Here is a 16,856-nt window from a genome sequence, read left to right as displayed (position 1 = left end):
TGCTTTATTTTTGTCTGAATGTTCAGAGGGGACATCACGTCATAGTTTTTCTCATTCATCTATTGGACATTTTGTGCAAATGTTGGATAATTGATAGGTCAGTGAAGTATTCATTTACATACTGTTTTCATGTGAAAATGGAAATTCAAGTATTTATTGACTGAGGGTGAAACATTAATGATCTTTGCTGTCAGTGCTGGCCGTATTTGATGTTTTCGCCTACAAACTGAAGACAGAGAAATTCTCCAGGGAATGTTCCAACACACTACCCAGTAATTTTATACTTATAACATGTTCAGCCGCGTTAACATACAACAACACACACCAGGTTATGACAACTCATAAGGGTAAGATTTTATAGTCTCATGTGATCACATTTAGTGCTATGCGTGAACCGCTGTGCAGATTAAAGTGAACCTTTTAGCTCATTGAGCAGACATCATTATTTATTTAGAGATGCACTTTACATACATATCTTTACTCACAAAATGTTACTTCAGGGTGTTTCTAATGGATATCCATCCATTTCATGCTAAATATACTCTAATATGTGTGCATGTGTATGCTAGTGGCATCTGCCTCATTGGCTGGGTGTGACTGAAACCTTGAATACATGTTTAATAGATGATACATGAGGTTGACAGAGAGTGTGAAGGATGGCCAAACACAGGCAGCGATGACAGTCACAGAGTCAAGGCGGTGATGAAGACAGGGTTCAGCATATCCACATTTTGTGTGGCTGAACTGACAGAGCTAGCATGCTGTATGCTCTCTGCTGCCTACTGTCATACCATTAACTCAGGGTTCAGTTAGATAAACGCAGTCTTAGTGGTTTTTCTTGGTGTGGAAACTCTGTCTCCTGTCTTTATAGTCTTATATGTTACCACTGAACCTTCATTAAAGGCTATACACATGTATAAGGGTGACAAATTGCTATCCATGTGTTAGGAGCCCTGCCAGTAGGGGTGTCACAAATCCAAATGATGATTTTTGATTTAAATGTCACCATTCAAAGCGATTAATGCTTCGAACATGATGTCTATGCCATTGTTGGACATCTGTATTCTTAAAGTGTTTTTATGCCCTGGCAAGTGTCATTTACATTTTCAAATTATTTAAAAAAAAAAAAAAAAAAGTGGTAAATCTACGACAGCTTCACTTCACTTCACTTCACTATTCCTGTGGCTTTTTGCACATTAGGAGGAGGCAAGCTCAAATCATAACCACCACAAATAAAGATTTTAGATTGAAACAAAAAAAAAATCAAGAATAAACAATGGAAGTTTAAAATTCACTTTGTCACAGTGCTTGGTTTCTCAAACCTGTCCCAGGTAAACCCTCTTCCAAAAAAAAATCAATGGAAAATCTCTGAAAAAGAAAATTAAACCAACGTCTCTGTTGCTGTTAGCTCCAGTACAGTTGATTTTCTTCAGGCACACAGGGCAATCATCAGACAGTTTAAAGTAGCTATGTCGTCTTTGATGTGTTGTGTAATCCAAAATTGTTAAAAGTGCTCTCTGGTAAATTGCTCCTGATTCAGAGAAGAATCTACTACAACTGAGTGTTTATTCCTTCAGAAGGTCTGGCTCTGCACCGACTCTGTCCTCCAGAGCTGGCTGTCTCTGTCTGAGAACATAGCCGTCGCTGCCCCTCATCTTTTTTCAGCTCTGCAGTAAGCTAGGTGTCAACATAGGATAAATCAGGGCAGCTCATATCAGAGCACCCAGTCTTATTGTTAAGACACACAGCACAGCTACTACTACTGCAGTCACATATCAAAACAGGATTCAGAGTGGAGTAGAAGGGTGAGAAATATGTAAGAGTGGGAGAAGAAAAGAGGCAATAACGGGGCTGTGAAAGCTGGACTGTTGAGAGATGGAGTGGCATGACAGTGGAAAAGGCGGTAGGTTGATTGTATTTCTGTGCTTGTGTGTGTGAGGCTGCTCGACCTGCAGCCAAGTTCTTCAATAAAATACAGTTGAAGCAGACACCTGGCATGAAGAGTATAATAATGACCCCCACCCCCCCTCCCTTGTCTGGGACCTGAACACAAAAGAACCATTTTAACATGTCTAACCAGAGCAGATGGCACTGGTGTATTGTGCAGAAGGTGTGTGTATGTGTGTGTGTTTATGTGTTGCTAATGGGGGTGGAGGAGGCAGGTGTTAGAATGAATGTGTAGATGTATATCAGATGGGAAAAAGCACATAAAGACGCAGCAGCTCCATTCGTCTGCCAGGATGGCTTTGTCCCTACAAGATAAAGATCTAGTCCAAACACACCTCGGCCCACAGATGAGAGGCAGCAGTTTACTGTATAAAGTAGACACGAAGTGGGAACAGTCCACTCATTTATGTCGGAGGACTGCAGAGGCCATCTTTTATTGTTGCATTGCTTTTTTTTTCCCCCTCCTGAATGTTCATATTCTTCAAAGACTAACGCACTTCACTCTGTGGATATGGTGAGAGATGAAGAGAGAGGAGACAGTTGGGGTTATAGGAAACATGGGGACAACATATAAAAGACAAAGAGAGAGTTGAAATTGAGACATTGAGAACCGCAAGAGATCAATGAAGAGACAAAGTGGCTCCAAGGAGGGGAACATTAAAACAAAATGGGCACAAAAGAATGATAACAACAAAGGAACAGCAGAGTTGAGTTTGATAGAAGAAGGAATGAGATATAGAGACAGCAGGGGCTGAAGAGGGATGAGCTGGTGAGTCAGAAAGAAAAACACATGCTATTTCTGCGAAGGCATCCTCCTCTTCATATTGTTTCTATCCTCAGGGGTGTCTGTGACCTGAATTTGTCGAATCATCAGCTATCAGTGCAAGATTGATGGACAAACTTTTACTTGACACCTAAGCTGTTTGTTTCCCTTGATTTTCACCCAAGCGCCCTCAGTGAATCTCAATCTGAGCCTACCTACTGCGCAAACACTGCACATCCTAATCAGCCACGCAGACAGTAATAATAGGTTTGGCAGCTGCCTCACAATGAGATCTGTTTGGCTGAGTTCCACTGAGAGGCAGAGAGATAATGCGGAGTCAGGAGAATCACTGTACACTGTTGGGACAGGAGAGACAACACGCAAAGTGCTGCGGTGCTCCTATCAACTCACCCCAAGGCTAAACAGACACAGCAAATATCATTTACAGTAAATATGCTAAGTGAGAAACAAACAAGTGGGAAAAGTGCTGAAATGCGTGAACATGAAACAGTAACATGTAAAAAGTGGTTCTGCCATGTGTTTCATCAGCTGATGTTTTCCCCTTTGGCTCAGTATCAAACTATATTACACTAAATATGTTTTCTCTGATTCACCAGGTTGTCATCCTCACTGTTAGCTGGGACAGCTTGGCATCAGAGCTTGAATGAAAACAAATAATGCATAAATACCCTACATTTGCATTAAGCCGTAAGCTGCCCTATAGTATCCTGATATTAATCAACACTGTCACTGTCTCTCTCTTTCTCACCAGGTTGTTTCCAGCTATGTAATGTCTTTCGTCAGAACATGGAGATAGACCAGTGTCTGCTGGAGTCTCTCCCCATTGGCCAGCGCCAGCGGCTGGTTCGAAGGATGCGCTGCGACCAAATAAGGGCTTACTACGAGAGAGAAAAGACCCTTCAGCGCCAGCAAGGCGGCATCAAGGTTCGAGCCCTGCCCGCCCACCGCAAGAAGCACCGAGTCCGCTTCAGCCTTGCCGATGTCCTGCAGGATGCCATCATCCGCCATGATGACAAAGAAGGTGTGTATGTGAGTGGATTTGTGAGGGTGTGTCAGTGAAAAGGCAGTCGTGTGCCTGAATGTGAACTTATTACAGTGAGGACTGGCTACCACATTTGCAGTGCTTTTTCTCTGAGATCTGCATATCTCTCTCTCACACGCACACACACAGACACAGGAGCAGGCCAGGCGAGCGCTGCTGGCTGCAGGTTACAGGACTTGTTCTGCTGGAAGCTGTCCACTTGACTGAGCAGAATTGAGCGAAGCTTTTATCCTGATACAAACTGCTGTCAAGGACAAAAATACCTCAGCTGAGATGATAATGTCTGCTGTCGAGAGCAAACAGTAATTCCACACAGTGGCAGTCAGTTTTTGTTGGACTGTGCGTAAAAGAGACCGATTCCTGCTTGGTTTCAGGACCCGGCTGGTACATCAGTGAATAGTAGCTATTTTTTAAGATTGATGGTGTTGTTGGTAGTTTCATGCACATTTCACAGTGACACAAATCCAATGCAACAAAACAAACATCAGCATGTTAAAATATTAGCCCAGGAAAAATGAATACTGGGCATCGTTTCAACCGTTCAGTTATTTGTTTCAAACAAACAAACAAAACGGCTCTTTGGTAAAACTGTGTACTGGAATGATTGGGTTTTCTACACATACAGATGGCACTGAAGATAATAATAGTAGAAAAATATCTGCACTGCAGCATTTAAAAAATCATTTAAGAGAAGATTTTCAGCTTTCTTTGTCTGAGAATATTTGTTTGTGTCTGTGAGTTTGTGCTTGTGCAGTGTTCATTTGTGCATTTGTCCACACAGTATAGCAAATCTGGCCTCAGGTCTAAACAGGACTGCAGCCCGCTTGGCTCCTAGTAAGGACACATGCAAGTACTCAGATGAGATAATCAATGAACTCGTAAGATTCCAGAGATCCACACACTTTATGCTAAAGGGCATTGATTTTCTTTCTAACATCACAGTCTTTCTTTTTGTGTATGCCAGTCATTTACCAGCCCTTCACCCAGCTGTCTGGGAGTATCTGTGTCAGACCTACGAGCAGTCTTTGCAGGTCACTGTGTTAATCTCTGCTCTCTGGCTGCCAATGAGGTTCAGCCAGGGTCTGTGGGAGCAGCTGGTGTGCCATTGCAAACAGCCAGACTGAAACTAGGGTTCCTTGGCTTGGCATGAATCAAATCTGCTACCCCTCTGCCTTGTGCCTACCTACAGCCATGGCGGTGCCTTCTATGGCACTGAACTGGTCCAAGGCTACCTTTTGTTTTGCTGTGGGAAGGTCTTCTGACCTTCTGGTGGTGTTCGTAGCAAGAACTGGATCTTGATCAAACGAAACGTAACACTTGTGTGCAGCCGTCCCTACATGAAGGACAGCTTCACTGCCAACAGTATCACTTCAGTTGGCCTGTTTTGTTCTTTATTGCAGTGTCTGTCTCATTGCGGTAACACTTGGTTGGGCGGATCAGCACTTGCTACTTCTTGATGGTTCTCAAGCGTTCCTCACTGGCTCTGGTGAGCTGAGTGATAACAGTTTTTCGCACTATTGCTGCTTGAGTCAGCTCTCCTCTCCTTTCGTAAAGAGTGATAGGATTTGCCTCAGGCTTGGATTTTCCCCAAAGTAATGTAAGAACGTTTCCTCTTACCACAGAAATATTTTAAGAGAAGAGGGATTGTGTAAATGCACTTGTTGCAACGCGAGCCTCTGGGTTCATCTGGTGGGTCCCCCAAGGTCCTCCTTGGGGTTTTTAACCCTAACCCCTAACCCTATCGCTTAAGACATGCAGAACAACCACAAAGTCACCACTGCACTAATCATGAAAGTATATAGTCATAATTTATATCGAATTAAACAGCAGAAGCTGGGTTACAACATGTAATAAACACGTTTATATGACCAAATACTACTCAAATAAACAACTGAACATCAGACTTTGTGAATCACCCTAACCCTAACCCTAGAAAATTGTTTGGGGGCTTAAAAGGTTAAAGAATAAGGGATTTGACTCATTGACAATGCCACTATAACTCTTTGAAATAAGAACAGAAATATCCAACAGGACATGTGAGGGCTGTTTTCCTCTTGATGATGCTAGAAGGTCATTACTGTATATCTACATCAGACAGGACTAAAAGAAAAACAATGTTTGATAAGACAGATTGTAACAGGGCATCAAAAATTCACGGTTGTTAGCTTATAGACAATTATATCTTAAACGTTGCTGTTGAATGAACTGTGGATGTCTAAACATGATCAGTTTTCAATTTTCAACACCATGTCCACCACGTGGTGCTGATTAATAAAAAAAAACTGATTGGAAGATGTTTTGGTGGCTTGTCCTTGTTTTTAGGAATTTGTTAGGGTGCTAGAGAGAAGGAGTGACCAGCCAGAATGAGAGGAAATAGGAAAAGTAATATGAACAAGTGAAATAGAATGAGAGGAATTAGATGTCTTAACCATTGATTTATAACTTATGGACAGAGCCTCTAGGTCTGTAAAAGAAAAGCAGCTTTCTTTCTAATGGCCAGAAGTTGGCAGGTCCGCTGGTTTCAAGAAGAAAGTCAGATTGTATGTAAGCTTATGAAAAAATGATCCTACTTGAGTTAGTCATTTATTTGGAATAAATAGAAGATCAAGCATGATATGGGTCAGGCTGCCTTGTAATTAACCACAGCATGCCCTCATGTTCTCAGTCAGATCCAATCCTTCCCAGCTCCACCCTCTTGTCCAAATATGGTCACTGCTGGCTCCAAAAAACAATTGCCGGCAGTCGTTATACTGAACTCAAGGCTTAATAGCTAGCCCACAAATCAAGGGGTCACACTTGTTCCTAATTAAAGAGCTGGTTTGAGAATTAGATTCATAGAGCTCATAGAAAGATCAGTGTAATAGTGCAGAATCTTAGTCTGCTGACAAGGCAGTCTGGTAATCAGAGACATCACACACACGCAGTCACACAAGGATTTATTTTCTTATCAGTTGCCTTGTACAGGAAATAAGATGAAGGGGAATAATATCAAGAGGCAGGGTGGAGAAAAGATGAAAGGTTGGGAATATGGAAAATTGCAAAGCCAAAGAAATTGACAGGCAGCAGGAAATAAGCATCAGGTTATGGAGAATATTGTAGGGTTAAGGGGAACAGATACATACAGCACACAGCTTTATGTGTAGATAGCATGCTATATCTCATCTCCGTTCTCCATTCCTATCTTTCATATGCAAACATCTCGCTCGCTTGCGTGTTGACATTTGGTGAAATTGCTTTTCCCAAACCAATTTCTCAACTTCATCAAAGCAAGACAGAAGTGGAACGGCCACAGCTGTTGCCCTCGTAGCCATGGAGCCTACAATCAATTTTTATTGTGTCATCTTCCTTTCAAAAGAATAATGATATTGAAGATGACATATGGATATCTGTTGTTCTTGCTGAGATGATGAGTCTTGCCGAAAACACAATGTGAGAAATGCTCAGAGTTTCATGAAATTATATATAACGTCTTAAGAAAGAACTGCAACAGTGTAGCTCATCCGATGTGGAGGAAACAGCTGTTTGTAGGAGTCTGTGGACTGTTGTATCGCATCATTTGGGAATTACATGTGATGGCACCTGTATGGTTAAATCATTGAATATTCTTCTGCTCTCGTGTTGCAGCCAGCTTGAATTCACATCCTGATTCCTTTTAATATAATTATGGCATATTGGATGGATAAGCTAGCAGTGTCTGTTAAATCACCTGACACTCTCATAATTTGTATGAGTGTTATGAAGGTTTATGTTGGGCTTTACATTCACAATTTGGCTGTAGAGCATCAAGGAAGACATTCATGGTCCCCAGAAGAATGTATCCTAATGTCCTTGTTTGTTCCCTGACTTTTTAATGTGGCACACTCCTCAGGTCCTATGTCAAATCTTTTCCCCCCGGAGTATGATAATCATAATCATCTCACCTCAAAACTCACATATGATTCCAATTCTCTTAAATGGGAACACTAAATGAGGCCAGCAGCACTGTGGCACATGTGGTGCATTTACTGTACTTGCATACATTGTGTGTGCATACATTAACAGACAGTCATCTGAATTGCTGCCAAACATTATTGATCAGTGTGTATAGATCCATCCTGCAGACACAGCAAAGGGACTCACAGACTCCAATCAGTATGAGGAAGTGGAGCAGGCAGAGGTAACAGTAATAGCTTTCAGTCTTGCATGGTGTTTTGGAGCACTGCTGTGTGCCTGTGTTATACAATGATCAGTCATTAGTGTTGGTGCAGCTCCCGCCTTCAGATCAGAACAGCAAAGCTTCAAAAACAGAGCAGGCAGTTTTCTGGAAGTTTAAACGCGCCTTTGTCCTGTTAATTCTTGCTATTAAATACATCTTACCTCTGATGAATTCTCCAACAAGGTGGAACTGGTGCTCCTGGTTGTTTTTAGAATTGAACTCGTATCAATATTATGATGATCACAGATATTAAAAAAACATATGTATAGTTTGTATTTATTCAGTTTGAATAAGAAGATTTTAATGGAGATGTATGTATGTATGTATGTATGTATGTATGTATGTATGTATACACACACATTAAATTTCAGCTGCAGTATCATCCATATGTCAAATATAAATAATAGAGGAATACATTGAAATTTCACTGCAGTGGAGCATGCTGGGATCAGAGGCATGTCAAACATCTGTCATGTTTCTGACAGAACCAGGCCTGGGCACGCAAACTAGACAAGATATCATGATATTTGTTACTGGAAGCAATTTAATACCTTCCGACCAGATACAGCAGGGATCCCTCTAATGTCAACTGCATCGTCAGGCAGCATATTGAAACTTTTTACTGGCAGTGGTGTTTGTCTGAGCTTTTAATATTAAACCTGTGGTTCACATGATGAGTCATCAGTTTTGCCTTGAGAGATCTGGCAGCGCAGGTTGATATGTGAGGGAGTGAAGGATGTAGAAAAAGCACAAAAAAAGAAAAGTACTTTGTGAACTAATTCCCTCACAGAGATCTACACAGCCCAGCTTAAAGTTGAAATTCAATTTCAGATAGTTTCCCTCCTGTGTTTGAATGTTTCAATTAACATTAAGCCCAAGAGGGAAAAAAATAAGTGTGTAATGACACATATTTGCTGAATATGGAAGAAAATAGATTAAAGCATATTCACTCATTTGAAGGCCATGGATTGTCTGCCTCTGCTGCTCACAACCAAGCAATTGCATTGTCCTTGTCAGCTTGTCTTGCTGGAGATGGCTTGACAAGTACTTAATAGCAAAAAACAAAAACAAAACAGGAGTGAAATTCCAGCCATGAAATATCCACCATGTTACACAATCATTCCTAGCCTGAGAGGAGCTCTACAGCAACTGTACTACAAGACTATGCTTCCTCCATGATTCAGGGGTACCAATTGTTTTTTATGGACATATGTATCAGGTAATTGTAAGAATAAACAGTATTTATATTTTCTGATCATGAGCACTACATACACAGCATCGTGAGTTAACTATTTTGGAAGAGTTTTACGGATACGTCCTCGAAATATTTTGGCAAATGTAATCTTCTGAAAATGCATTAACACCCTGAAGTGTTAGCTGTATATACATGGCATCGTTTTAGAGACTTAACACCTGAAATCCAAGAAAAAAACCATCTCACGTCTGAATGAGTGGGCAGGAGACACCTGCTCCATTTTACAGAAGTTATCGCACAAGAGAGTTAAGCATTATTGGAAAACTGTACAGTATGTTTTATCATCAAGATCGAAACGAAGGAAAAATGTCAAAGCTCATTTCAGAAACATGGGGCAGCGAGGTGAGACGGTGCCTCTTGTGACTATGACTGTGTGATAAGGACTTGAGAGACAGAGGCATTTATAAGGGCGAGGGATTTGAGAGGAATCTCATATGGGGCTGCCACGGAATGATGCTGTACATGGGGGGGAATATGTGTGGTTACTAGATGAAGAAAATTGGCAATACTGCTGTAAGTGGCATATTATGGAAGATGCATTATAGGGATTTTATCAAATTCATGGAATGCCTCAGTCCAGTGAGATAAGGAAGAGCCAGAGAATTGAAAAGAGAGGCTGAAGAATAACCTTTAATCTTGTATCTGCAGAACTTGTGCATTCATCGTGTGCATCATATCTACCTCCCTAACCTCAAGTTCAACAAATAATAATAATGTTATCACTTACATCCACCGCTTTAGAGGTTTGTGATATTATTTCCTTGCGTAGGTGAAAGCAAATCTAAATGCTCTTTTCAGGAATGAAGAAGTGCTTATGTTAAACTGTCAAGGACACTTCGTAATTTTCTGTGTAGGCAAGAGATCCTGTAGAGCTGTTTTTAAGCTCTCACACCAACAGAAAGACGGGTAAGGACAGGATCTCTGTCAGTCCCAATGTCGGCAGACATTTCATGGCGAGCTGGTGAGTCGGCAGGAATCTGAGGAGCACTAATTAACTTGGTGTTGATTGGTTTCATTGCAGTCTTGCTGTAGCTGTCTACGCGTGCCATTCCATCCATCTATATCAACTAATTTAGAGAGAGTTCTCTCTCTCATCCTTTTTTCCTCTACCTCTCGCTTTTCCAATCTGCTACCAGTTCCTTTCTGGTTGCCATGGAAACTCCACATATGACTCGAACAGCTGTTTTGCAATTTTCCACAAAATGACAGCCTACTTTTCTACGTACCCACTCTCCATTTCCCTATCGGCCTCTTATTAGAGGGACACATACACACATACACACACACACACGCACACACACATATGCTAGATCAGCATATAATCGAAACACCGACTGACTGATTTAACATAGTGAGAAAATGACTGTTGTGGCTGTGGGACAAGCATATAGCTGTTCTACTGGAGGTAAATAATTCAATGAATATCAATCTCTTTGATGACCAGGGTTCTTTTTCCCTTTCAACTCAATTACAGCAGAGACAAACATTGTTATTCTTTACTGTAAACATTCTACTACCTTCTGCTAAATACATGCAAAACTCTGACATCTTAATTAGATAATTTTCTTCAGGATTATCTATGTATGTTCTGGTACAATGTAAAACTGTTCCATATGCTAGTAGATGTTAAATATAGAGATGCCATAGCAGCTTAACCTTGCTTTATTGTATTTATCAGCGCTGGTGGATTTCACCTTAGGCCAATCAGATTAGTTTCCATTTCCAGCAGCTTTAGAGCTTTAAGACAAGAAAGTCATTCATTTCCATACTCATGTTAGCATGACATATGGCTTTGTCTCTTTGTACTTGAATTCCCGTTGACCAGTAACTTTAAAACAACCAACTTGTTGGAACTATGGAAATACTGAGAGGTGTTTGATATCAATACTCATATGTCCACATTTCAAAACCATTTCTGTGGTAATGAATACTCCTGATCCTTTTCTTAAAGAAATCCCTTCCAGAAGTGCATCTATTTAAAGAGATGGAGGATGAAAATCTGAAGGTCTTGTTCTGTGCAAAACTGTATTTTGAAATTGTTATGCTAGATCTGATAGTAATATTAGTTTCAGTGTTCCAAGTTTAAAAAAATCAAGTCAATAACTCCAGTATTTTTGGTATTAAATTGACTGAAAAAAAAACAAAAACTCTGGAAGGCTCCCCCTTGATTAGCCATCAAGGGGGAGCCATTGCAATGTTGCACAAGTTGCAGTTAATTAGAAAAGTGATAAGTAGAAATGAACTGTCAATTGTCATATGGACACCTGAATATAGTTTTATGGCAGATATGGAAATTATGTCAAACTATGAAAAATGTTAACAGGCTAGCACATTAGCTGGTCTTGATGAATCTGCCAGTGTTACAATTGTACTATTGATTTCTAATGGCCACGTTACCAGACAAACACTTGGCTTCTTTTCTTTAACTGCCTGAGGGTCAATATGTAGCTTTTGACCCTCGACCTCTCTTTAGACACATTCAATAAAGTGCCATAAAACTCTGTCAGGTTCTTCTATCAAAGACTAACATTAACTGACTCTAATAGATGTTTAGAGTTTTACATACCAGAGATACCCAACTTAATATTTTATTTTTATTAAAAGACCAATCATATGATGCCTTGCATGCTGTAAAGCGGCTGCTCCACATTTGCTAATGAGCAGCCCTGTGATAAACTGTTTGATGGACAGGAAAGCGAGAACATTATCTATTCCCATGTAACGACTTAAGCGTTAGATGAGGCTTACTTGGTGGTTTACAGTCTTGAGCCCTACAGCTTGTTGAGAAGGCAGAAGATAATTAGAAGAAGATAACCACTTAAAGTCCATTAAGAGCTGAATGCCATTAGTTGAGTGGGGAAAATGTCTGTGTACAGTATGTGCTTGGCCTGTTGACCCCCTATCTGTGCTTCTGAAATGTTTACTCATCAGACAGAAAATCTTTTAATCACAGTATTGATAATTGATTCATGTGTAGGAATTTTCTCAGCTAAAAATGCTAAAGTACTGGCTGTAGTATTTGGCTATTCCTCAAACTGAAAAAAAAAATCAGAACACTTCTAAAGTCACAATATACTTATATATATTTAAGCTTTTACTCCATAAAACGTCAAAAAATAGGGATAAGCTTCCATCACAGGCCCCATGAGCCCAAGATGATGCTGTAGAATGTTTGCCTTATTGTTATTTTTTTGTTATGTCTTGCATACTCTGTTTGGGGTCTGTAGTTGTGTAACTCATTTGTATTGTTGATTTGAATGACTGCAATGTTTAACCAACACCTTCCTTTGAAAGTGTCAGCAAAAACTTAACAAAATAAGATTAGATTTATTCCAGAGCTGTTGTGTAAGAGTGGTTCCCACTCATATACTTTATCTGGTCTGCCCAGTTATGTATATGGCAGCCCAAGTATATTTGGCAACTATTTTAGCATTTTATACTTAGATTTTTTAATCCATGTAAGAGAAAAGCTGAGATGTTATTGTAGGTGTATTAAAAAAAAACTGTTCATGCTTTTGTAGCCTTTCCAGCAATGATTAAACATCCGTGGGATCAGGCAGAATTAGAGAGTTTGGTGTTTGAACTGTGGGGAGAGGTCAGTGTAACAGCTTAATAGTAGCTTGTGGTGACACACCAGCATCAACATATGCTGGTTATTTACTCTATATTGTGGTTTTGTAGGAATGCAAAGGTTTTTTTTTTATATGATTTCGATCCTGCATGCCACAGCCACACAGAGAGCATGTTTTAAAACATGCTCTCTGTGTGGCTGTGTGTGGGTTAGATTAGGCTATTCAAGCAGGTCCAGATAACGACCATTTAAGTGAAATGACCTCATGGGCGTCATCAACAGGGGTCATTAGTCGGAATTATCACCACCGTAACTACCGGAGTAACAGTCCTCAGAGACATTGGCTTAGCTTAAAGACTACAGTATTTATGTGTGTGTGTGTGTGTGTGTGTGTGTGTGTGTGTGTGTGTGTGTGTGTGTGTGTGTGTGTGTGTGTTGAGGCGGGGGATTGCGTGACAGTGGTGGCGGTCCTAGGGTCTAGTCAGTATCTAGTGCTGTCAGTGTCTGTGAAATCACATATGTCCAAACCACAGCACTCCACCTCCCTCTCTGCTGGCCCTCTCGTGTTTGTCCATTCTGCTCTACTTATCTGTCACACACTTCAGCTCTCTCTCTCTCACTCTCTCTCTCTCTCTCTCTCTCTCTCTCTCTCTCTCTCCTTATCTCTCTCTCTGGCTCTCATGTTGAATAAAAGATATATCAGTTGCATATAAAATCACTTTGACCTTGTTTGCCTACTACTGTCTGCTCATTTGTTCACGGCCGACTGCGTGAACTTGTTTGCAGTGGTTTGTGTTTCCTGCAGTAGATCTGTGTCAGGTTGTGTGGCTCACTGGAGCCTATGGCATTTGATGTGAATGTCTGTAAACTAGAAGCTTTCTGACCTGCTGCTGGAGAAAGGAGCTACCACACACACACACACACACACACACACACACACACACACACACTGACATGTCAAGGACAGTCAGAGGACACTCAACATATATTGGTTTTGAAAGTGAGTGACTGAGTGTGCGTCTGTGTGTGTGTTTTGTCTTCTCTACATGCCCTGAGCACCCCTGTCTTCACACACAGCAGGTCTTAACATATGGCTGTTTGTTGTGTTGCAGTGTTACGTCTCCTAAAGGAGGGTGCAGACCCCAACACTCTCACTTCCTCTGGGGGATCCCTGCTACACCTGGTATGACACACAAGCACACACACACTTTTCATGAATCCTGATATGAGATTATATATTGGATTTGTCTTGGTTTTAAAAGCTGCATTTGAGTAAAGTGATGTCATTTTCTGAACTTACCAAACTGTTCTTGTTGTAATACTTGCCTTTACCCAATTAGTCATTATATCCACATCACTGCTGATTAATTCAAGTAAGGACCCTCATACACACATACTATGCAATCATGGAATGTGTATTGAAAGTAGAAAAATATTAAGATACTCCATTAATTGTACTGGAAATTCTACCCAAGAAAAAAGCAACTATTTGCAGTCTGCTCGTAAAAAAAAAAAACAACTTAATTTACCATGTGTTTTTTTACTATGTTTAGTGTGAATAAAGGTATGTAAATAATAACTAATAATTAGTAAAGTATGAAGCATTTTAAAGCACATATTCTCTGTCACATCATGATGAGAGAGTACATGATTTTCATTCTAATGCAATTTATGTAGCATCTTATAACTAACACTATCTCCCAGTTTCAGTTTTTCTTCTATTATTCTGTTTAATATAGGGTTAAACAATGTGTATTCATGTCTACAATCCTCTGCTACTGTGGTATTTTATTAACTATGTGCGTGTGTTTCCATGTATGCTGGATTTAGATTTAGGTTGAATGTTTTTTAAATGTTGGTTCACCTGTTGGCTAAAGTAATTTCTAGACTCTTGTACCTATAGAACCTGTATAGTCTCTGGCTCTCTTCATTATGAATCTTTTTCTATCTGACTGACCAAAACTGCAAAAAGTTCACCTTGACAATGCCCATTCATTAAAAAAAATGTTGCAGCAGTGTGTTCTTGTTTTGTCAGAACTCAATAATTAGGAAGGACTGAGGTGTTGTCCTCTGACATGGTGGTGTCCCATGAACCATTCTCCATGCCTTCATTGTTAGCATTCTACAAATTCTTGCACAAAAGTTACCCTGTGGCGATACAAGAATATAATAATTGCCGTGCAGTGCGTTTTTCCACATACATTAATTATTATGCTCTGAGCCATCCATGTGTAATGTTTATACAGTCATCAGCATTGCTTCAGGAGACAAACTACTAATGAGTAAAATCTACTGTCGCATTCTGCAGTGTGCTCGGCACGACAATGTGTTTGCGGCGGAGCTCCTGATTGAGCGAGGCCTGAATGTCAACCTGCAGGATGAAGATCTGTGGACAGCCCTGCACGTAGCGTGTGTGTGTGACCACGCAGATGTGGTGCTGCTGCTGCTGCTGGTAAGATGCACACATGCAAAGATTAGCATGCGGTTTATTTGGGGGGGGGGGGGGATTAGATTTGAAACAGTGCTGCACACACAAGCACACACACACACAAACACCAGCACAAGCTTTGACACACTTTTTGGCTGTAATTTCAGTCATTTTCCTGTTGATCCTTGCAATTCCAAGCGTGTCGGCAACAAATTAGATTAGTGTTTTGGAATGGGTTGGCATAAGAGCGCCGTACTGGCTGTATTCACATTAGTCATCCAGAGTTTTTCTCACCAAGTGGAGCATCTTCTATTGACAAGGGGTTTTGGATTACCGATGGTTTGAGACACAACTTTCCATTCTGTGGAAAACCCGGATGAATCACTGAGAATGAGAAAATTTAGAAATTTAGGGCATTAACATGATATCAAAGAGAGAGCCTGTTCTGTTGGGGGATGTTTCCAGCTCTTGTTGGATCCGTCTCATCAAGAGCTGTGGTTGTACTGATTAGGTCCATAACGAGAGCAGGGCCAGCTGCAGGGGAGGGTATGCACAACCAGCCCCGGTCGCTGGGTCAGTTGTGCTGGTGCTGATTAGATCCGGGGAGGGTTAGCTGCAGTCTGGAGCGCAATAGAATCCAGTATAGCCTGGTTCTGCTGATTGGCTCCTGAGTGATTGCTGTTTGTCTGCATGCGGGACAGGAAGGAGACGTTCCTGAGAGGAATGTGTGTTTGAAGAGGTGCCAGGCAAAGGATGTGCAGAGTGGATCTGTCAGCCTGTAGTAACTGTACGACTGTTGCTTCATGTGTTTGTGTACTTGCACACATTTAATTTCCCTCAAGGCAGAGGTTCATGAAGGCTGCATCATGTGTAGAGCAGGCTGTGATATGGATATGGCAAATGCAATTTATTCAGTGAGTTGTGCTTTCATGATATGCAATACATGAGAGAAGGATAGAGTTGGAGAGAGAGTTAATACTGCTCCCTGGGAGGCAGCAACTAAACGCTTCCCATCCACTACCACAACAGAACTAGTTTTTAGTTAATGAGGTCATATTGACACAGAACTGAGCCCTCTTGGAATAGAGCAGCAGGGGGGGCGAAGAAAGAAAAGCAACAAAGAGAAAGCAATTTCTAAGAAATTCAAAAAATCTGATTCAACACTGTGAAAAGTTCAAACATTCCTCCAGCTCACTCCAACCCCAAAACAGTTTTCTGCTTTCACAGCCTGAATGTCCTTTGTTTGTTTGTTGACTGTATATTCTTCTGCTCCTGTAGCATTGTGCATGCTGTTGTGGAAAAGTGTTCTTCTTTCACTCTGTGCATATTGAATAAACATGTAAAACACTGATGGGTTGAAGGAAGAAGATACCTTGAATGTGAAAGGAAAGGTTATAATCTTTTCAGAACAAAGACACCAGGCCTGATTGGCCTTCTACCACAAAAAAATTAAAAATAAAAGAAGTTAATAGTAAACACACAAACCTGCTTGTTTGTCATTGTTTATCAGAAGGACAGGAAATCTATGACTGTTATGTAATATTTGGATCAACACAGTTTAGGTTTAAAGGTTTTTCTGCATGAGACAGAAAGACAGAAATGCATCTTCTACTTCTTCTTCTTGACTAGAAATA

At 40.7% G+C, this 16,856-nt stretch overlaps 1 protein-coding gene across 6 annotated transcripts in view; it reads left to right on the top strand.

The window, feature by feature from the left end:
• myo16 (myosin XVI) overlaps positions 1–16,856 on the top strand; it is a 107,992-nt gene that overhangs the window by 24,093 nt on the left and 67,043 nt on the right. For all 6 annotated transcript variants that reach the window (XR_005077088.1, XM_037110499.1, XM_037110501.1 and 3 more), the window contains exons 2-4: positions 3,483–3,752; positions 13,907–13,977; positions 15,103–15,246. Coding sequence is in view for 5 of the 6 variants with exons in the window: in XM_037110498.1 (XP_036966393.1) it covers positions 3,483–3,752; positions 13,907–13,977; positions 15,103–15,246 (485 nt within the window). In the remaining variant the exon portion in view is untranslated. The remainder of the gene's footprint in view (positions 1–3,482; positions 3,753–13,906; positions 13,978–15,102; positions 15,247–16,856) is intronic.

This window comes from Acanthopagrus latus, chromosome 9, assembly GCF_904848185.1.
Source record: "Acanthopagrus latus isolate v.2019 chromosome 9, fAcaLat1.1, whole genome shotgun sequence".
In the NCBI taxonomy this organism is placed as follows: domain Eukaryota; kingdom Metazoa; phylum Chordata; class Actinopteri; order Spariformes; family Sparidae; genus Acanthopagrus; species Acanthopagrus latus.
This window is presented reverse-complemented; position numbering and strand designations above follow the sequence as displayed.